This window comes from Ascaphus truei, chromosome 5 (genome assembly GCF_040206685.1).
Source record: "Ascaphus truei isolate aAscTru1 chromosome 5, aAscTru1.hap1, whole genome shotgun sequence".
Lineage (NCBI taxonomy): Eukaryota > Metazoa > Chordata > Amphibia > Anura > Ascaphidae > Ascaphus > Ascaphus truei.
In genome coordinates this window covers 4543050-4565560 of record NC_134487.1, presented here as the reverse complement: position 1 = coordinate 4565560, position 22511 = coordinate 4543050, and the positions used below count along the sequence as shown (strand labels likewise).

The window sequence follows — 22511 nt, the reverse complement described above, 5'->3', positions numbered from 1 at the left end:
AAAGGGATAGGTGTTTGTTGTTTTCAAAAGTTTCGCTGAAGCAGTGAATACATATCGTGACCCATGAGTGGTACTGATTTTGCAAATAAAGGTTGCCACACCGCATAGGGCTACACGCTGTGAATGGAGTATATGCAGAAAAGTGTGAAAATTGATACAAAGACTGTGCTGAAGCAGGGGAATTTTTAGCAAACAAATGCTGAGTGTAAAATTGCCCTATAAAGGAAAAAGGTGTTTCAAAGCCAATTGCTGAGTGTTGAGTCACCCTGCCGGGAATGAAAAAAATAGTCCACTGCAAAGAATGTTTTTCTGCAAGTAAAAAATCTGCCTATATACTGTATATCTTGGGAGAAAACAGACACCCAAAGTGTGAAGTGTGAATGCCATAATACCCAAAGATGAGACTGAAAATTACTGAACTCAGGCAGAAAACCAAATTCTGTTGCTGAAGCGGAGGGATTGCACCTAGCAAGAAAATGGTGTAAAGCAAATAGACTTTTTTACCTAAGCAACTGCACATCTTGTATACCTGATAAGAGAAAATGCATGCACAGTACTACTGATATTGTAAAACTTATCCAAGAAACAGATATTCTACGGAGATGCCTGTGAGAGCTGCGACCTCTACACGCAGGATATGCCCACCTGTTGAACTACCACAATTGGGGGTTCTAGCAAATACAGTGGCAACAGCTGCAATAGCGCCTCCTGAGGTCAGGAAGAAAATGACACCTGATAGCCTAAAAATGGAGGACAAGATGCAGCGTTCCTGTAATGAACCCTACCCCACGGAAGAGTGGCCCTTCTAGTCCAATAAAGAGGAAGACATCTCTTACGGGGAACCCGAACCGAGTCACACCCACAAAACACCCCAAGAATGGTGGGGGTGCCTGAACTCGGCACGAACAGAAAAGACAGCTCCCTTTGATGACGAATATGATCAGCAGGAGACAGAGCTGGAGCAGCGGATCACCAAATATTTCCGTCAGCTATTACAGTTGCAAGAAAAGCCGGGTGGATCCAGTGACGCTGCTAAAACTTCAAATGAAGAGGGAGACCTCAGTATCCCTGAAGGGACGGTGTCATCCAAATCAAAAAGGAAGAAAAAGAAAAGCGGTTCTTCACTTACCGTGGAAGTAACAGACACGTCCGCAGATCCTGTGGAGAAAAAGGGGGACCGAGTTGCCCTGCAGCCTAGAGAAAATGGAGAATTCATCCCACGGTTAACCGAATATCCAGAGGGCCCAAGGCAGAAGTCGTGTACCCCAAAGAAGTGTATGTCCGGTGCCAACAGTGAGGAACCCTCAACCAGTCATCCCAGGGAAGCGGAGCCGGAACCAGTGAGTGACGATCCCTTGACCAGCCCTGAAGACGCCCTGAAAATTGCCAGGCGTGACTGTGATCTACTTCGAGAACAATTGAAACTTGAGAGAGCAGATAATGCTGAGTTACAGAAGACGGTGCTCACAATGTACTCTGAATCTGGAAAAGAATTGGACGATCTCAAGACTGAGCTAGATACTGCAAATGCTACTATTTCTGCCATGGATGTAAAGCAGAGCCAATCTGACAAAATGGTGGCTACGCTAAAGCGGAAGTATGAGGAGGCACTGAAGCAGATGACAGTCTTCCAGCAAGAGGTTCACACTCTGCACATAGAGTTGAATGCCTCACAACAGGAGGTCAACAGTGTCCGGATAGAAGTGGACGTATCTCAGAAAGAGGTTCAGACACTCCGCAGAGCACTGGATGCCTCACATCATGAGACCAACAGCTGCCGCACAGACCTGGAAGTTTCCAAAAAGGAACTACACAGTCTCACTGAGGAGCTGGACATTGCTAAAAAAAACTATTGGTAATCTTGATACAGATCTCAAAGTCTCTCAGAAGGAGCTTCAGACCCTCAACCTAGAGAAGGAAGTCTCACGCCAGGAGATTGTCATTCTCCAAGCAGATGTGCGTAAATGGAAGGAGGACTGCAAAGAGGCCCTGAAGAATACAGAGACTGAAAAAGGAGAAAATTCAAGATTAAAAAGAGAAAACTTAGAACTGAAAAAAGAGAATTTTCAGTTGACAGAAGAAATCAAGGAAAAGTTTGACGCAGAGCACCGACTGCAGAACCAACTGCAAGGTCTGCATACACACCTCCAGTATGCTGAGGAGAAGCAGCAAACGCTACAGGAAGAAAAACTGCAGGCTGCTAAAGAGGTACAAGCGCTGCAGGAACGTCTGAATACCCAGTACGTCCCCATAGAGCAGTATGAGGAGCTAAAGGCCACGCTGCATGTCTTCAGAGCATCATTGGAAGCGGAGCTTCGATACCAGGTGACTCTGTATGAGAGGGGGCGTGAGAAGGCTCAGAAACTGGAGCAAGAGTTGGAGAGACAGAGAGACTGTTCCATTCCCTTGAGTCAGTACACCAAGGAGAAAACAGACGCAGCGGCAACCTTGACGACAAAAATTACAGAGCTCCAGAATATGAAGGAGACTCTGACACAGACTCTGCAGACCAGTAACCTACAGATTCCTCCAATACGGAAAAAGGTATTGGTTCTGCCCAAGCACCAGTATCCCACAGTAACTAATGCCCGCAAGGACAAGGGTACAGTGAGAGTTGGGGACTCCACGCAACTTCAAAACAAAATTACGAAGTTGGAGCTATCTAAGAAAGCACTAGCCCAACCTACAGCTGCCCAACAGGCAACAAACAGAGGTAGGGGTGCAGAATCAAAGCCAGAAGAATCCTTAGCTGAGGAAGCTGAAAAAATAGGACGTTCTCTGGAAAAGGAGGTGGAGGTTCAACTCAGTCCCAAAGAAGCTGAACTGGCGACTCCGTGCTGTGAAGAAACTGCAGGAAGACCGATTCAAGAGCAGAAAACTCTAAGGGCTAGTCCTAACTGCTCTACAACTGTTGCCATACAGTTTGTCTGCAAAAAGAGGAATGCCCGACGCAACAGAAATCTCATGACCACGCACGAAAAAAAAAGACTTTACGTGGATAAAGTCCTCCTCGAGCGACTGAGGAGTGCTGATCTCAAGCACCTTTGGGAGGAGACAAAAATAAACTGGAGAAAGGGCTCCAATCCCAGCGGGACAGAGGGTTCTCTTCCTCCATCCACTCCCATTCAAGTCACAGAAAGATCTCAAATGAGAGTGGAAGGATGGGCTTTGGCCGTGGTAAGCCCGAGCTTCCCACAAACAGGGGAGATATGTAACAGGGGACTTATCCCTGTTCACAAATCTGCCTCTAATCCAGCAGTGTGGTGGTTAACTGCTGGTAGCAAATTAACTAACACCACCTGCCTGATTACAGGTGGTAGAAAAAGCCTGCCTTTGAGACAGGAAGAGACTCTTTAGCTCTGACTGAGAGCTGAACTCTGGAGCTGACCGGTCTTGAGCTCTGCCCAGCATAGCTGATTGCAAGACACCAAAAAAGACTTCTAAACCTGGATGCTGATATTTCTGTGCACGCATGGGTGCGGTTCCAGGAGAACAGAGAAGCTTACTCAATCACCACTAACAGATAAGACTTTCATTCTTAAAAGACTGCTTATATCTGCTTATTTTCATGCTACTGTATATGTTTTGGGGCTGAGAGAAATGCTTGACTAGGGAGATGTGAATTAAGTGCATGGGATTTCACTAGAAATACTCCCAAGTGGATAGAAGCATTGTTCCCCCCTTGTGTTTGGATAATTTCCTGATGAGAAGGAAAAGGCACAATAAAGCCTATTATAATTTCACCTTATAAAGCCTCCCAATTGTGTACCTCTGTGAACGTCCGTCTACAAACCCCCTCTCCCGTGCCCCGTTGGGACCCTGTATCCGGGATACCTCACCGTAACGGTACTGGAACCCCCTCTCCCCTGCCCCGTTGGGACCCTATCTCCGGGATACCTCACCATAACGGTACTGGAACCCCCTCTCCCCCGCCCCGTTGGGACCTTGTATCCGGGATACCTCACCGTAACGGTACTGGAACCCCCTCTCCCCCGGCCCGTTGGGACCCTATGTCCGGGATACCTCACCGTAACAGTACTGGAACCCCCTCTCCCCCGCCCCGTTGGGACCCTGTATCCGGGATACCTCACCGTAACGGTGCTGGAACCCACTCTCCCCCACCCCGTTGGGACCCTGTATCCGGGATACCTCACCTGCAGTGTTACCGGTGCCTCCCGGTTGTACTTTTCATCCTCCTGAAACTGGCAGCTCCTCTGCCCCACGGAGCGGCGCATGCGGAAGGTGAACTGGGTGTCCCCCAGGCGGCCTGCCAAGGAAAGGAGGGGTGTAACGGGGAAAGGAAGGGTGTAACGGGGAAAGGAGGGGTGTACGGGGAAAGGAGGGGTGTAACGGGGAAAGGAGGGGCGTAACGGGGAAAGGAGGGGCGTAACGGGGAAAGGAGGGGCGTAACGTGGAAAGGAGGGGCGTAAAGTGGAAAGGAGGGGCGTAACGTGGAAAGGAGGGGCGTAACATGGAAAGGAGGGGTGTACGGGGAAAGGAGGGGCGTAACGTGGAAAGGAGGGGTGTACGGGGAAAGGAGGGGCGTAACGGGGAAAGGAGGGGCGTAACGGGGAAAGGAGGGGCGTAACGGGGAAAGGAGGGGCGTAACGGGGAAAGGAGGGGCGTAACGGGGAAAGGAGGGGCGTAACGGGGAAAGGAGGGGCGTAACGGGGAAAGGAGGGGCGTAACGGGGAAAGGAGGGGCGTAACGGGGAAAGGAGGGGCGTAACGGGGAAAGTAGGGGTGTAATAATAACCATCATTCATTCTGACCGCAGACACAATCTGACCATGTCCCGACATGCTGGGAATCCCCCCATCCAGTTACATCAGGGGCTGGCCAACTCCAGTCCTCAAGGGCCATCAACATGCCATGTTTACAGGATATCCCTGCTTCAGCACAGGTGGCTCAGTCATTTACTGCACCCACTGTGCTGAACAGGGATAGCCCTTGAGGACTGGTGTTCCCCCCTCCCCCGAGTTAGATCCTCTGGTTTCTGTCACATTAAGGACCCCCCACGTGGCTACCTCAAGCCACCGTGACTACCTTCTCTATGTTAGCCTTCACTTCATCTGCTGGCAGGCTGTAACATGCATCTACCACCCTTTCAATAAAGGAGTACCTCCTCACATGTCCCCTTGGCCTGCCAACCTCTCTATGAAACATGCTTCTCTCCTGCCCCTCACTGAAACCCCTGGTACATTGGAAAGCTTCTATCCTCTTCCCCTCTCTCCCCCCCGTCCCCCCTAAGATGTACAGATGTAGTCTCTTTTATTTTCCCTGCAATCAGTGTTTGCGGCCCCCCTCAGGGGGTCCCAGGTTAGTATGAGATGTGCGGCCCTCAGGGGGTCCCAGGTTAGTATGAGATGTGCGGCCCCCCTCAGGGGGTCCCAGGTAAGTATGAGATGTGCAGCTCTCAGGGGGTCCCAGGTTAGTATGAGATGTGCAGCTCTCAGGGGGTCCCAGGTTAGTATGAGATGTGCAGCTCTCAGGGGGTCCCAGGTTAGTATGAGATGTGCAGCTCTCAGGGGGTCCCAGGTTAGTATGAGATGTGCAGCTCTCAGGGGGTCCCAGGTTAGTATGAGATGTGCAGCTCTCAGGGGGTCCCAGGTTAGTATGAGATGTGCGGCTCTCAGGGGGTCCCAGGTTAGTATGAGATGTGCAGCTCTCAGGGGGTCCCAGGTTAGTATGAGATGTGCGGCTCTCAGGGGGTCCCAGGTTAGTATGAGATGTGCAGCTCTCAGGGGGTCCCACGTTAGTATGAGATGTGCGGCTCTCAGGGGGTCCCAGGTTAGTATGAGATGTGCAGCTGTCAGGGCGTCCCAGGTTAGTATGAGATGTGCAGCTCTCAGGGGGTCCCAGGTTAGTATGAGATGTGCGGCCCCCCTCAGGGGGTCCCAGGTTAGTATGAAATGTGCAGCTCTCAGGGGGTCCCAGGTTAGTATGAGATGTGCGGCTCTCAGGGGGTCCCAGGTTAGAATGAGATGTGCGGCTCTCAGGGGGTCCCAGGTTAGTATGAGATGTGCAGCTCTCAGGGGGTCCCAGGTTAGTATGAGATGTGCAGCTCTCAGGGGGTCCCAGGTTAGTATGAGATGTGCAGCTCTCAGGGGGTCCCAGGTTAGTATGAGATGTGCAGCTCTCAGGGGGTCCCAGGTTAGAATGAGATGTGCGGCTCTCAGGGGGTCCCAGGTTAGAATGAGATGTGCAGCTCTCAGGGGGTCCCAGGTTAGTATGAGATGTGCGGCTCTCAGGGGGTCCCAGGTTAGTATGAGATGTGCAGCTCTCAGGGGGTCCCAGGTTAGTATGAGATGTGCGGCCCCCCTCAGGGGGTCCCAGGTTAGTATGAGATGTGCAGCTCTCAGGGGGTCCCAGGTTAGTATGAGATGTGCAGCTCTCAGGGGGTCCCAGGTTAGAATGAGATGTGCGGCTCTCAGGGGGTCCCAGGTTAGTATGAGATGTGCAGCTCTCAGGGGGTCCCAGGTTAGTATGAGATGTGCGGCTCTCAGGGGGTCCCAGGTTAGTATGAGATGTGCGGCTCTCAGGGGGTCCCAGGTTAGTATGAGATGTGCAGCTCTCAGGGGGTCCCAGGTTAGTATGAGATGTGCAGCTCTCAGGGGGTCCCAGGTTAGTATGAGATGTGCAGCTCTCAGGGGGTCCCAGGTTAGTATGAGATGTGCGGCTCTCAGGGGGTCCCAGGTTAGTATGAGATGTGCAGGTCTCAGAGGGTCCCAGGTTAGTATGAGATGTGCAGCTCTCAGGGGGTCCCAGGTTAGTATGAGATGTGCAGCTCTCAGGGGGTCCCAGGTTAGTATGAGATGTGCAGCTCTCAGGGGGTCCCAGGTTAGTATGAGATGTGCGGCCCCCCTCAGGGGGTCCCAGGTTAGTATGAGATGTGCAGCTCTCAGGGGGTCCCAGGTTAGTATGAGATGTGCAGCTCTCAGGGGGTCCCAGGTTAGTATGAGATGTGCAGGTTTCAGGGGGTCCCAGGTTAGTATGAGATGTGCGGCTCTCAGGGGGTCCCAGGTTAGTATGAGATGTGCGGCTCTCAGGGGGTCCCAGGTTAGTATGAGATGTGCGGCTCTCAGGGGGTCCCAGGTTAGTATGAGATGTGCGGCTCTCAGGGGGTCCCAGGTTAGTATGAGATGTGCGGCTCTCAGGGGGTCCCAGGTTAGTATGAGATGTGCAACTCTCAGGGGGTCCCAGGTTAGTATGAGATGTGCGGCTCTCAGGGGGTCCCAGGTTAGTATGAGATGTGCGGCTCTCAGGGGGTCCCAGGTTAGTATGAGATGTGCGGCTCTCAGGGGGTCCCAGGTTAGTATGAGATGTGCAGGTCTCAGGGGGTCCCAGGTTAGTATGAGATGTGCAGCTCTCAGGGGGTCCCAGGTTAGTATGAGATGTGCAGCCCTCAGGGAGTCCCAGGTTAGTATGAGATGTGCAGCTCTCAGGGGGTCCCAGGTTAGTATGAGATGTGCAGCTCTCAGGGGGTCCCAGGTTAGTATGAGATGTGCGGCTCTCAGGGGGTCCCAGGTTAGTATGAGATGTGCAGCTCTCAGGGGGTCCCAGGTTAGTATGAGATGTGCAGCTCTCAGGGGGTCCCAGGTTAGTATGAGATGTGCAGCTCTCAGGGGGTCCCAGGTTAGTATGAGATGTGCAGCTCTCAGGGGGTCCCAGGTTAGTATGAGATGTGCGGCTCTCAGGGGGTCCCACGTTAGTATGAGATGTGCGGCTCTCACGGGGTCCCAGGTTAGTATGAGATGTGCAGCTCTCAGGGGGTCCCAGGTTAGTATGAGATGTGCAGCTCTCAGGGGGTCCCAGGTTAGTATGAGATGTGCAGCTCTCAGGGGGTCCCAGGTTAGTATGAGATGTGCAGGTCTCAGGGGGTCCCAGGTTAGTATGAGATGTGCGGCTCTCAGGGGGTCCCAGGTTAGTATGAGATGTGCGGCTCTCAGGGGGTCCCAGGTTAGTATGAGATGTGCAGCTCTCAGGGGGTCCCAGGTTAGTATGAGATGTGCAGCTCTCAGGGGGTCCCAGGTTAGTATGAGATGTGCGGCTCTCAGGGGGTCCCAGGTTAGTATGAGATGTGCGGCTCTCAGGGGGTCCCAGGTTAGTATGAGATGTGCGGCTCTCAGGGGGTCCCAGGTTAGTATGAGATGTGCAGCTCTCAGGGGGTCCCAGGTTAGTATGAGATGTGCGGCTCTCAGGGGGTCCCAGGTTAGTATGAGGTGTGCAGCTCTCAGGGGGTCCCAGGTTAGTATGAGATGTGCGGCTCTCAGGGGGTCCCAGGTTAGTATGAGATGTGCGGCTCTCAGGGGGTCCCAGGTTAGTATGAGATGTGCAGCTCTCAGGGGGTCCCAGGTTAGTATGAGATGTGCAGCTCTCAGGGGGTCCCAGGTTAGTATGAGATGTGCAGCTCTCAGGGGGTCCCAGGTTAGTATGAGATGTGCAGCTCTCAGGGGGTCCCAGGTTAGTATGAGATGTGCGGCTCTCAGGGGGTCCCAGGTTAGTGTGAGATGTGCAGCTCTCAGGGGGTCCCAGGTTAGTATGAGATGTGCAGCTCTCAGGGGGTCCCAGGTTAGTATGAGATGTGCGGCTCTCAGGGGGTCCCAGGTTAGTATGAGATGTGCAGCTCTCAGGGGGTCCCAGGTTAGTATGAGATGTGCGGCTCTCAGGGGGTCCCAGGTTAGTATGAGATGTGCGGCTCTCAGGGGGTCCCAGGTTAGTATGAGATGTGCGGCTCTCAGGGGGTCCCAGGTTAGTATGAGATGTGCAGCTCTCAGGGGGTCCCAGGTTAGAATGAGATGTGCGGCTCTCAGGGGGTCCCAGGTTAGTATGAGATGTGCGGCTCTCAGGGGGTCCCAGGTTAGTATGAGATGTGCGGCTCTCAGGGGGTCCCACGTTAGTATGAGATATGCAGCTCTCAGGGGGTCCCAGGTTAGTATGAGATGTGCGGCTCTCAGGGGGTCCCAGGTTAGTATGAGATGTGCAGCTCTCAGGGGGTCCCAGGTTAGTATGAGATGTGCAGCTCTCAGGGGGTCCCAGGTTAGTATGAGATGTGCAGCTCTCAGGGGGTCCCAGGTTAGAATGAGATGTGCGGCCCTCAGGGGGTCCCAGGTTAGTATGAGATGTGCGGCCCTCAGGGGGTCCCAGGTTAGTATGAGATGTGCGGCCCCCCTCAGGGGGTCCCAGGTTAGTATGAGATGTGCGGCCCCCCTCAGGGGGTCCCAGGTTAGTATGAGATGTGCAGCTCTCAGGGGGTCCCAGGTTAGTATGAGATGTGCGGCTCTCAGGGGGTCCCAGGTTAGTATGAGATGTGCAGCTCTCAGGGGGTCCCAGGTTAGTATGAGATGTGCAGCTCTCAGGGGGTCCCAGGTTAGTATGAGATGTGCAGCTCTCAGGGGGTCCCAGGTTAGTATGAGACGTGCAGCTCTCAGGGGGACCCAGGTTAGTATGAGATGTGCAGCTCTCAGGGGGTCCCAGGTTAGTATGAGATGTGCGGCTCTCAGGGGGTCCCAGGTTAGTATGAGATGTGCGGCTCTCAGGGGGTCCCAGGTTAGTATGAGATGTGCGGCTCTCAGGGGGTCCCAGGTTAGTATGAGATGTGCAGCTCTCAGGGGGTCCCAGGTTAGTATGAGATGTGCAGCTCTCAGGGGGTCCCAGGTTAGTATGAGATGTGCAGCTCTCAGGGGGACCCAGGTTAGTATGAGATGTGCAGCTCTCAGGGGGTCCCAGGTTAGTATGAGATGTGCAGCTCTCAGGGGGTCCCAGGTTAGTATGAGATGTGCGGCTCTCAGGGGGTCCCAGGTTAGTATGAGATGTGCGGCTCTCAGGGGGTCCCAGGTTAGTATGAGATGTGCAGCTCTCAGGGGGTCCCAGGTTAGTATGAGACGTGCGGCTCTCAGGGGGTCCCAGGTTAGTATGAGATGTGCAGCTCTCAGGGGGTCCCAGGTTAGTATGAGATGTGCGGCTCTCAGGGGGTCCCAGGTTAGTATGAGATGTGCAGCTCTCAGGGGGTCCCAGGTTAGTATGAGATGTGCAGCTCTCAGGGGGTCCCAGGTTAGTATGAGATGTGCAGCTCTCAGGGGGTCCCAGGTTAGTATGAGATGTGCGGCCCTCAGGGGGTCTCAGGTTAGTATGAGATGTGCGGCCCTCAGGGGGTCCCAGGTTGGTATGAGATGTGCGGCTCTCAGGGGGTCCCAGGTTAGTATGAGATGTGCGGCTCTCAGGGGGTCCCAGGTTAGTATGAGATGTGCGGCTCTCAGGGGGTCCCAGGTTAGTATGAGATGTGCGGCTCTCAGGGGGTCCCAGGTTAGTATGAGATGTGCAGCTCTCAGGGGGTCCCAGGTTAATATGAGATGTGCGGCTCTCAGGGGGTCCCACGTTAGTATGAGATGTGCGGCTCTCAGGGGGTCCCAGGTTAGTGTGAGTTGTGCGGCTCTCAGGGGGTCCCAGGTTAGTGTGAGATGTGCGGCTCTCAGGGGGTCCCAGGTTAGTATGAGATGTGCGGCTCTCAGGGGGTCCCAGGTTAGTATGAGATGTGCAGCTCTCAGGGGGTCCCAGGTTAGTATGAGATGTGCGGCTCTCAGGGGGTCCCAGGTTAGTATGAGATGTGCAGCTCTCAGGGGGTCCCAGGTTAGTATGAGATGTGCGGCCCTCAGGGGGTCCCAGGTTAGTATGAGATGTGCAGCTCTCAGGGGGTCCCAGGTTAGTATGAGATGTGCAGCTCTCAGGGGGTCCCAGGTTAGTATGAGATGTGCAGCTCTCAGGGGGTCCCAGGTTAGTATGAGATGTGCGGCTCTCAGGGGGTCCCAGGTTAGTATGAGATGTGCAGCTCTCAGGGGGTCCCAGGTTAGTATGAGATGTGCGGCTCTCAGGGGGTCCCAGGTTAGTATGAGATGTGCAGCTCTCAGGGGGTCCCAGGTTAGTATGAGATGTGCGGCTCTCAGGGGGTCCCAGGTTAGTATGAGATGTGCGGCTCTCAGGGGGTCCCAGGTTAGTATGAGATGTGCGGATCTCAGGGGGTCCCAGGTTGGTATGAGATGTGCGGCCCTCAGGGGGTCCCAGGTTGGTATGAGGTGTGCGGCCCTCAGGGGGTCCCAGGTTGGTATGAGGTGTGCAGCTCTCAGGGGGTCCCAGGTTGGTATGAGGTGGTCCCACCTACCTGAGTAAGAGTCTGGGAAGGACAGGTAGCAGATGCTGGTTTTCTGTAACACAGAGAGGGCGGTGGGAACGGGTCAGGGTTCCTTTCTATGGCAGGTCAGAGATTTGTGCCGTCCTGGAATGTTATCTGTGGGTGAAGCCTACACCTCCCCCTGCGCCTCCCCCTACACCTCCCCCTGCGCAGTATGCGGTTTATGACTTAAGGTGTTAAATGGTCCCTGAATGCTTGTGATGTAAGGGAATGCATGTGTGTATGTAGGTGTGTGTATGCGTGTATGTATGTGCGTATGTGTGTGTATTTATGTGTGTATGTATGTGTGTGTATGTGTATGTATTTATGTGTGTATGTATGTATGCGTGTATGTATGCGTGTATGTATGTGCATATGTGTGTGTATGTGTATGTATTTATGTGTGTATGTATGCGTGTATGTATGTGCGTATGTGTGTGTATGTGCATGTATTTATGTGTGTGTGTATGTATGCGTGTATGTATGTGCGTATGTGTGTGTATGTGTATGTATTTATGTGTGTATGTATGTATGCGTGTATGTATGTGCGTATGTGTGTATGTATGTATGCGCGTATGTATGCGTGTATGTATGTGCATATGTGTGTGTATGTGTATGTATTTATGTGTGTATGTATGCGTGTATGTATGTGCGTATGTGTGTATGCACAGTGACATAGTCCCAGGATAGTGGGCAGCTTTCTGTCAGATTTATAACAGTCACTAGAGCTGGGGGATAGGAAATCCATACCAGACTTTACAATGGTGCTGGTTTTCACTCACCTGCTCTCCTAATTACTAGAACAGGTATTTAGAGCAGAGGGTTGCTTTTTCACTCTCTCTCTTAGAGCCTGGAGGCTGAGAGGAAAACTGCTGCTCCCCAGTATCCAGTTCGGGGTAGACGCCCCCCCCAGCCCCCCCCCACACACACACGTGTTGCAGCATCTGAGGATCTATTGGGAAGCTGTCCCTATCTGATAGTTAAGGACTCAATGTTATCTCTGTGTTTTATTTAAAGTTCGTAACTTGGCCACCTATGTAAGGCTTATTTCAGCCAAATGTACTTTAATATCTGGGGAAGAACAGGGAATGTGTAAATGTATTTCCATGTCTGTAAGAATGTATTTCAAAGCCTGTATTCGTTATTCCCTGTAAATGCAATCCCAGTTTAGTGAATCAACACTGTTCTGTATTGTGCTTTAGGTGTCAGTCCTGCAAGAAAGCAAATGAGATATTCCATTGTTACTGTCATCTCTATGGAGAAAGACTAAGCAATCCACTTAGTTGAAGCTTTCTATAGAAATTGTAGGATTAGGGACAGCTAGGTGTCAGGACTTCTGGGGGAAGGTGAAAGGCTGCTGATCAGATCTGGGAGTAAGAGCATTGTACTGCCCAGACTCTGAGGCTCCAACCCAGTGGGAGGTCTTGAGTGCCTTAGCACACCCCAGCTCTGGCTTTTGTGCCACTAACTTAATCCGTGCTCTGATTGTCCAGCAGCCCGTCCCCTGTAAAGGATAGCAACAGAGGGATATATAAGAGGTGCTGCTGATCAGAGAATGGAGATCTACCTTCAGAAGGCATCTGAGAGCAAGAGACACTCTGGGAAGGAGTGTGGAGATTCCATCAGAGGACCATCTGAGAGACTGAGAGACATTCTGGGAAGGAGTTTGGATCATGACAGTGACCAGCTGGAGATACATGTCAGAGGTTCTGCTGTGTGATCAGCCCTCTGATATCCTGGATGAGAAGCAGACAGGACAAGCCTTCTTGAAGCAGCCCCTGCACCTAGCGAGGCTAGAGTCTCCTCCCCAGGCCCCTGCACCTAGCGAGGCTAGAGTCTCCTCCCCAGGCCCCTGCACCTAGCGAGGCTAGAGACTCCTCCCCAGGCCCCTGCACCTAGCGAGGCTAGAGTCTCCTCCCCAGGTCCCCAGTTGGTATTGTATTGTGTTTTGTGCATCTTTGTTGTGTCTGCTGGCTGCCAGAATAAACCCCATTTTATTCAATAACCTTGTCCTGTCTGGTGCTAGTAATCCCGGTGGTTTCGGTATAAAAGTTCTGGTCTCCCGTGACTGTTTCTTTTTATAATTTATTTTGTTTCTTAAAGTGACAAATGTTAAAAATGTTCAGTGTCACTAATGGAAAAATAAACCGTTGAAGGTTGTGTGGCCCTTGTGTGTATACACGCGTTTGCCCCCCTTTTATACAAGTTAAACCCTAGAAGACTGTGTCGCGAAGAGCCTGGGCAAATGGCAGCGCTACATTAAGGGAGCAGTTTGCCACATATGGTGGCGAATGTGGGCAGACACTGAAAGGTCTGTGGGTTTGAGGAAAAAAGTGGGGATTTAAAATGGCCGCCCGGCCGAAGTAAAGTGCAGAGTCTGCGAGTGAAGTCTGCCTCACTGTGTATGACCAGTTGTGATTACAGCATACACAGAGAATGTGTGACGTGTGGATGCAATAGCACCCAGAGGTCAGTAGATGAAGATATGTTAAGGCCCCGAACCCCAGCAGAAAACCAAAAATGTTGCTGAAGTGAAAATGGCATCTAGCAAGTGCTGAGTGTAAAGTCCGCCCCGTTGGGTGTGAAAAGGTTGCTGTGCTGTGTAAAGCTAACGCCATAAGTAAAGTGCTGAGTGTCAAGTTGTCCCTGCCGGGGTTTTTAAATGGCCGACGTGTAAGCTGGTACCAGTGAGGGTGTGCCCAGTAATACTGACGCCTCTGGCGCTAATAAAGCAAAGAGAAAGAAGAAGAAAAAGAAAAGTATTTCTCCAGTCACAGAGGAAGTGACCGAACCACTTGAGCCTGCGATGTCAGGACAACGTGCGTCAGAAAGGCGCCGAGATGTGCTGCAGACCGGAGTGACGGGCGGAATCGTCACGGGAACAGCGGGAAAGGGAAAAGGAGGAGCAAAGGGAAGCTGAATCCTTGATCCAGGATAAAGAGGCCTTCATTTCTGCACTCCAAACTGCCCGCCATGATTGTGATGTCCTGCAGGAAAGATTGGATAAGGAGCGAGAGATTAGCACCCAGTTGCAGGAGGCTAACGCCGCTTTACAGAAGAATATACTCCCAGCTTTACATGAGTATTACGCTTTGAAGAAAACAGAGTGTCTGTTATGGAGTGAGTTGGAGGAGGTGACGACTAGTCTGGAAAAGGCCAACAACGCAATTGCTACCATGGAGGAAAAGCAGAACAAGTCTGACAAACTGATTGCTAACCTAAAACAGAAATCAAGACGTTCACGTTCTCAGCACAGAGGTAGAACACTCACGCCAGGAGGGCCACGGTCTCAGCACAGAGGTGGAACACTCACGCCAGGAGGGCCACGGTCTCAGCACAGAGGTGGAACACTCACGCCAGGAGGGCCACGGTCTCAGCACAGAGGTAGAACACTCACGCCAGGAGGGCCACGGTCTCAGCACAGAGGTAGAACACTCACGCCAGGAGGGCCACGGTCTCAGCACAGAGGTGGAACACTCACGCCAGGAGGGCCACGGTCTCAGCACAGAGGTGAAACACTCACGCCAGGAGGGCCACGGTCTCAGCACAGAGGTGGAACACTCACGCCAGGAGGGCCACGGTCTCAGCACAGAGGTGGAACACTCACGCCAGGAGGGCCACTTTCTCAGCACAGAGGTGGAACACTCACGTCAGGAGGGCCACGGTCTCAGCACAGAGGTAGAACACTCACGCCAGGAGGGCCACGGTCTCAGCACAGAGGTGGAACACTCACGCCAGGAGGGCCACGGTCTCAGCACAGAGGTGGAACACTCACGCCAGGAGGGCCACGGTCTCAGCACAGAGGTGGAACACTCACGCCAGGAGGGCCACTTTCTCAGCACAGAGGTGGAACACTCACGCCAGGAGGGCCACGGTCTCAGCACAGAGGTAGAACACTCACGCCAGGAGGGCCACGGTCTCAGCACAGAGGTGGAACACTCACGCCAGGAGGGCCACGGTCTCAGCACAGAGGTGGAACACTCACGCCAGGAGGGCCACGGTCTCAGCACAGAGGTGGAACACTCACGCCAGGAGGGCCACGGTCTGAACACAGAGCTGGGTATGTTGAAGGAAACCCATGAGAATACCCTGAGTGATTTAGAGACTGTTAAGAGAGAGAATGCAAGTCTGAAAGAGGAAAATTCAGATTTGTCTGACCAGGCCAAGGAGAAGCAGCGGGTCCTGCAAGAAGGAAGTATCCGGGCTGCTAACAAAGTAAAAGTTCTGCAGGAACGGCTGAGTACCCAGTGTGTCCCCACAAAGCAGTATGAGGAGCTGAAGGCCACGCTGCGTGTCACCAGAGCATCGCAGGAGGCGGAGCTTAGATGCCAGGTGACTCTGTATGAGAGGGAGCGGGAAAAGGTCCAGAGACTGCAGCTGGAGCTGGAGAAACAGAGAGGCTGCTACATCCCCAAAAGTGAGTACGTCCAGGAGAAAGAGGCCTGGAAAGCAGAAGCAGCAACGTTCCTAGCGACAAAATCTGCAGAGCTCCAAAATATGAAGGAGGCGCCGACGAAAACTCAGCAAGCACCGGGAAGAGGTGAAGGCCCTGAGAGGGGACTGGCAGGACCAAACTGAAGAGCTGCAAACGCAGATTACTGAGCGCAAGATACAGCTCGCCGAGAGGGAGGAGGTGTCCGTCCGTCAGGTGGATTGCCTGACATTGCGCTATGAAACAGAGATGGCCGATACCCGCAAGCTGCTGGACCACACGACGATGAGAGGGTCCGGCTGCAGCTGGAGCTGGACAAGATCCGGGAGGAGCACCGGCTGGTGCAGCTTCAAGACCTGAGGAAGGACCTGGAATCTGAGCGTACTGGCCGCAAGATGGCAGAGAAACAAAAGTGTGACCTGGGCGAGGAACTCGAGGCTCTGAAGACTGAGCGGGACCCTACGTTAGCCTCTACTGCTGCCCAGCAGGAGGTTCCTCAGATGAAGTTGGAGAAAAGGGTTACCAACCTAAGACAGACACTTGGGTCACAGAAGCAGTACATAGAAAAGATGGTGGTAGAGTTAAGACAAGAGGAAGCTATGCGGAAAAGTAATACACAGGTGTCTCCATTACAGGAAAAGGCATTGGCCCAGCCCAAGCGTCTGTATCCTGCAGAAACTAAAGCCCCGTGAAGACACCCAGGCCACCACAGAAGATGGTTTAGCCAAGTGGGTGGCAGCTACTGATAACGTTATTAATATTGACTGCGTTTATACAGAAGCAATTCGGTCTCCAAAACCCAAAGGCCTGGTAATTGCCCCAAAAGGGAAATCAAACATTTCTGATGAGTGGAAATTTTCTTGAGTAGACATTCCAGTAAGAAGAGCCTAGAAGGTTCAAAGATTGGAAAGCAGAGGCGACGAAGGGCAATGCTGCGCTTGAATAGTTCCAGATCTCGCCACTCTGGACCACAGTGTGGAGCCAAGGAGAATCCAGTCCGGGCGTCTCGTCAGCGGCTGAAGAAACAGTCCAGTCGTGTGCAGGATGCAGCGGGCGTGGAAATGAAGTCTGAGGATGTAATTGTATTGTATTGTATGTCTTTATTTATATAGCGCCATTAATGTACACAGCGCTTCACAGCAGTAATACACGTGGTAATCAAATAAATAACAGATAATATAAATAACAGATCATGGGAATAAGTGCTTCAGACATAAAAGTAACAATAAGGAAGAGGAGTCCCTGCCCAGAGGAGCTTACAGTCTAATTGGTAGGTAGGGAGAACGTACAGAGACAGTAGGAGGGAGTTCTGGTAAGTGCGTCTGCAGGGGGCCAAGCTTTATGTATCGTGTGTTCAGAATATTCACAGTGCTATTCGTATGCTTCTTTAAGCAAGTGTGTCTTAAGGTGGGTTTTAAAGGTGGATAGAGAGGGTGCTAGTCGGGTACTGAGGGGAAGGGCATTCCAGAGGTGTGGGGCAGTCAGTGAGAAAGGTTTAAGGCGGGAGAGGGCTTTAGATACAAAGGGGGTAGAAAGAAGACATCCTTGAGAAGAACGCAAGAGTCTGGATGGTGCATAACGAGAAATTAGGGATGAGATGTAAGGAGGGGCAGAAGAGTGTAAAGCTTTAAAAGTGAGGAGAAGAATGGAGTGTGAGATGCGGGATTTGATCGGAAGCCAGGAGAGGGATTTCAGGAGGGGAGACACGGAGACAGATTTAGGAAAGAGTAGAGTGATTCTGACCGGAAGTCAAGGGAAGAAAATGTGTAGGAACTAACCGATTAGGTTACACGTGCGGAATATGTCACAGACACTTAACCTTACAAATAAACCAGTACAGTTAAGTGGTATTATGCCTCTAGGATGAGCAGTACACGAATATGGCAAGGGTGTATTTAGTGAAAATGTAGGTAAGACTACAAGTTGGTATATAGTGTGACAGCCCTTAAACAAGAGTACTAGGTAATGTAAAAAGTGAATGCCCCATTTTATATAATATTTTTCATATTCTAGAGCAGCGGTGCGCAAACTGGGAAGCGCGCCCCCGAGACTTTATGGGGGGGCGCGGGCCCCGCGCTAAGAGCGTGAGGCCTCTGTAAATTTACTTACTGGCTTCTTGTCCGCGCGTCTCCATGGCAACGCGGCATCAAATGCCGCCCGTTACCATGGAGAGGTGACATCAAATGATGCCGCGGGACACGTGACGTCACATGACCCCGCAGCATCATTTGATGCATCATTAGAGGCGAGGGGGGGCGCAGCCTTGGAGGCAGGCGGCAAGGGGGGCGCAGGTGCAGGAAGTTTGCGCACCGCTGATTTAGAGTAGGAAAACCGCAGGGAGGTGATAGAAACTGTCCGGTTTCATGAAAATATATATATATATATATATACAGATAAGGTTTAGCATATCCTGGGGTATAGGAAGTTGATGTTACTAAGAAAAATGGTTCCTTATTGAAATACAACAAAATAGGTTCGTCAAGAATAGTAACACGGTGCCAGTAATTGCTGCACATAGTCACATGGAACTCGTAGGAAAAGGTTCATATTAGTTTCCAGTGAACGCTTAATGTGTGGGAATTAACTCAAGTATTTAGAGGGGACACTTCTGTACACTGTATATCCATGGTCGCTAGCCCCAGGTGTAAGCTGGGGGGGAGGATATGTGACACAGTCCCAGGATAGCGGGCAGCTTTCTGTCAGATTTATAACAGAAAGTGCAGCCATAGTGGGGATGAGATCCGCTCCACAGATTCACAGTCACTAGAGCTGGGGGATAGGAAATCCATACCAGACTTTACAATGGTGCTGGCTTTCACTCACCTGCTCTCCTCATTACTAGAACAGGTATTTAGAGCAGAGAGGGCTGCTTTTCACTCGCTCTCTTAGAGCCTGGAGGCTGAGAGGAAAACTGCTGCTCCCCGGTATCCAGTTCGGGGTAGACGCGTCAGCCTGCCGAAGCTACAAGCTTCTGGTGATCAGAAGCGCTGACGCGTCACGTGGTGAATGAGCCAATGAGGAGGATAGATCGCCGGCAGGGGGGGTGGACACAGGGGCTCACAGCACACAGCACACACGGGCTCACACAGCACACACGGGCTCACACAGCAAACACGGGCTCACACAGCACACACGGGCTCACAGCACACAGCACACACAGCACACACGGGCACACACAGCACACACGGGCTCACACAGCACACACGGGCTCACAGCACACAGCACACACAGCACACACGGGCACACACAGCACACACGGGCTCACACAGCACACACGGGCACACACAGCCTCACACAGCACACACGGGCTCACACAGCACACACGGGCTCACACAGCACACACAGCACACACACACGGTCTCACTGAAACCACAACAGCCCTCCAGGTTTTCTTACAAAGCAGCAATACAAGAGCAAAGTAATCACTATGGCCCATAGTGAGGTGAAATGAGGCAGCGTGGCACAGTCAGAGCGCAAACCCACAGAGGGGAAGGACGGAGGGTAACTGTGTGTGTAACTGTGTGTGTAACTGTGTGTGTAACTATGTGTGTAACTGCTGGTAAACACTGCTGTTCTGTTTGTGTGAATGTCTGATAAAGCTGTATATTGTCTGCTGAACTATTAAACTATTAAGCTGGGCAGACTCGTAGGGGTAAAAGCATAAGATCTATCTATATAAAACTTATGTCCGCGCTCCCCGTCATGGGCCCACCCGACCCGTTTGGCCGCGCCTAAAACCGGCTCCCTAAAGATAGCAGATAGCAGTGAAGTGCTGTACACGCGCCGCCTGGACGCAGTGCGGGCGCACCGGCCCGTGCAGCGGGGCCTTAGCCGAAGGCTTGACCTGTCCGCTTCTTGTCCAGGATATCAGAGTGCTGATCTCGCAGCAGCCCCTGTGAGATATCTCTCCAGCTGGTCACTGTAAAAGATCAAACTCCTTCCCAGAATGTCTCTCAGATGCTCTGAAATGTCTCTCAGTCTCTGAAATGGTCCTCTGAGGGAATCTCCACACTCCTTCCCAGAGTGTCTCTCAGTCTGTTAGCCTCTTTTGCTCTCAGATGCTCTCTGAAGGTAGATCTGAATTCTCTGATCAGCAGCACCCCTTATATAGCCCTCTGTGGCAATCCGTTACATGGGAGGGGGCTGCTGGACAATCAGAGCATGGATTACATTGGTACCACAACAGCCAGGGGGCGTGCTAAGAGCCCATCCCCATCCCTGATTGTTCACTCTTTCTCACTCACCAAATGTCTGTAACACCTCCACACTCCCAGCCTTTGTTTCAATCAACATTCTTTGCAGGAACCTCGGCTGATTAAATCACAGACAAACAATACATACAAGTGAACCCATGCAAATCACATCACGGGGCTTACACATAGATCACAAAACACTTTACCTCATATTGCTTGCTCAACTAGACTGGGGGATTGCATTAACAGGGAATAAAGTGATGGGGCTTACATTCTTACAGACCTGGAAATACATTTACACATTCCCTGTTTTTCCCCAGATATTAAATACATTTGGCTAAAACAAGCCTTACAAAGGTGGCCAAGTTAAATAGATTTAGGGGTAGCTAGCTGGGCTTCATCCCAGTTTTGTGATGCCAGCTAGCCCTACCGTCACAAGGACTCAATGTAATCTCCATGTGTTATTTAAAGTTGGTAACTGGCTTAGCCCGCCAATATTGCAGATAGGGCTATGCATGTAAGTTAGACTCCTGACAGGAGTAGAGGTTTCCTTTTATGATTTATTTTGTTTCTTAAAGTGACGGTGTTTAAAATGTTTAGTGTCACTATTGGAAAAATAATCCGCTGACGGTTGAGGGCTGAGTGTCCCTTGTGTGTATATACGTGTGTTTGTCCCCCTTTTATACAAACCAAACCCTAAAAGACTGTGTCACGAAGAGTCTGGGCAAACGGCAGCGCTACATAAAGGGAGCCGTTTGCCACAGTGCGTATGCGTGTATGTGCGTGCGTGCGTGTGTCCGTGTACGTGTGTAAATCTAAATTAATAAAGTGCCCACAGTGTATAAAGCACATAACAAAAGGTGTGTGTGTGTGGAGAGGAAGTGTATAACAATGGTGTGGGTAGGTGTAGAAATGTAAGAGGGTGTTGCATTACTGTTAATGTGTGTAGATACTATGTGGTCCTTATTTGTATATAGGGATGGAATTACATTGTTTATTTGTATGTGTAAGAGACAGCTGGGTGTGCATGCATATAGCGCAGTATGTATAGCCATGGCCTTTAGCACTCATGGGAAGAGAGTTCTCGTGTCAGGGTAGTGGCTCATGAAGCTGCGATCTCGGTTTAGGCCACCGGTGAGGGTCCTGGTTTTGGGGTGAGGGTGTCCCTAGTTTTGGGGTGTGGGTGCCCCTGGTTTTGAGGTGTGGGTGTCCCTGGTTTTGGGGTGTGGGTGCTCCTGGTTTTGGGGTGTGGGTGCTCCTGGTTTTGGGGTGGGGGTGTCCCTGGTTTTGGGTACTGCATGTTACCTCTTTCTCTGTGATCCTGATATCCTGGGGATACACGAGCTGTAGGAAACCGAGATTAAGAGAAGTAAGAGAACATGTTCCCTTCCCAGACAGACACCCAATAAGCATCCATGTCCTCTCTCCCCTCCCAATGGATCGGGGCGTGTCGATGCCTGGATCGGGGCGTGTCAGTGCCTGGATCGGGGCGTGTCAGTGCCTGGATCGGGGCGTGTCATTGCCTGGATCGGGGCGTGGCGGTGCCTGGATCGGGGCGTGGCGGTGCCTGGATCGGGGCGTGGCGGTGCCTGGATAGGGGCGTGTCATTGCCTGGATCGGGGCGTGGCGGTGCCTGGATCGGGGCGTGGCGGTGCCTGGATCGGGGCGTGGCGGTGCCTGGATCGGGGCGTGTCGGTGCCTGGATCGGGCGTGTCATTGCCTGGATCGGGGCGTGTCGGTGCCTGGATCGGTGCGTGTCGGTGCCTGGATCGGGGCGTGTCGGTGCCTGGATCGGGGCGTGTCGGTGCCTGGATCGGGGCGTGTCATTGCCTGGATCGGGGCGTGTCGGTGCCTGGATCGGGGCGTGTCATTGCCTGGATCGGGGCGTGTCGGTGCCTGGATCGGGGCGTGTCGGTGCCTGGATCGGGGCGTGTCGGTGCCTGGTGCCTGGATCGGGGCATGTCGGTGCCTGGATCGGGGCGTGTCGGTGCCTGGATCGAGGCGTGTCGGTGCCTGGATCGGGGCGTGTCGGTGCCTGGATCGGGGCATGTTGGTGGCTGGATCTGGGCGTGTCGGTGCCTGGTGCCTGGTGGCTGGATCGGGGCGTGTCGGTGCCTGGATCGGGGCAGGTCGGTGCCTGGATCTGGGCGTGTCGGTGCTTGGATCGGGCGTGTCTGTGCCTGGATCGGGGCGTGTCATTGCCTGGATCGGGGCGTGTCATTGCCTGGATCGGGGCGTGTCATTGCCTGGATCGGGGCACGTCAGTGCCTGGATCGGGGCACGTCAGTGCCTGGATCGGGGCGTGTCGTGCCTGGATCGGGGCGTGGCGGTGCCTGGATCGGGGCGTGGCGGTGCCTGGATCGGGGCGTGTCGGTGCCTGGATCGGGTCGTGGCGGTGCCTGGATCGGGGTGTGTCGTGCCTGGATCGGGGCGTGTCGTGCCTGGATCGGGGCGTGTCGGTGCCTGGATCGGGGCGTCATTGCCTGGATCGGGGCGTGTCTGTGCCTGGATCGGGGCGTGTCGGTGTCTGGATCGGGGCGTCTCAGTGCCTGGATCGGGGCGTGTCGGTGTCTGGATTGGGGCATGTCGGTGCCTGGATCGGGGCGTCATTGCCTGGATCGGGGCGTGTCGGTGCCTGGATCGGGGCGTGGCATTGCCTGGATTGGGGCGTTGCATTGTCTGGATCGGGGCGTGTCGGTGCCTGGATCGGGGCGTCATTG

General features: G+C 52.7%; 1 protein-coding gene across 3 annotated transcripts in view; it reads right to left on the bottom strand.

The window, feature by feature from the left end:
* DENND6B (DENN domain containing 6B) overlaps positions 1 to 22511 on the bottom strand; it is a 119356-nt gene that overhangs the window by 92865 nt on the left and 3980 nt on the right. For all 3 annotated transcript variants that reach the window (XM_075599252.1, XM_075599254.1, XM_075599253.1), the window contains exons 2-4: positions 21097 to 21135; positions 11158 to 11200; positions 4155 to 4267 (exon numbers count right to left, since the gene is read on the bottom strand). In XM_075599252.1, coding sequence (XP_075455367.1) covers positions 4155 to 4267; positions 11158 to 11200; positions 21097 to 21135 — 195 coding nt within the window. The remainder of the gene's footprint in view (positions 1 to 4154; positions 4268 to 11157; positions 11201 to 21096; positions 21136 to 22511) is intronic.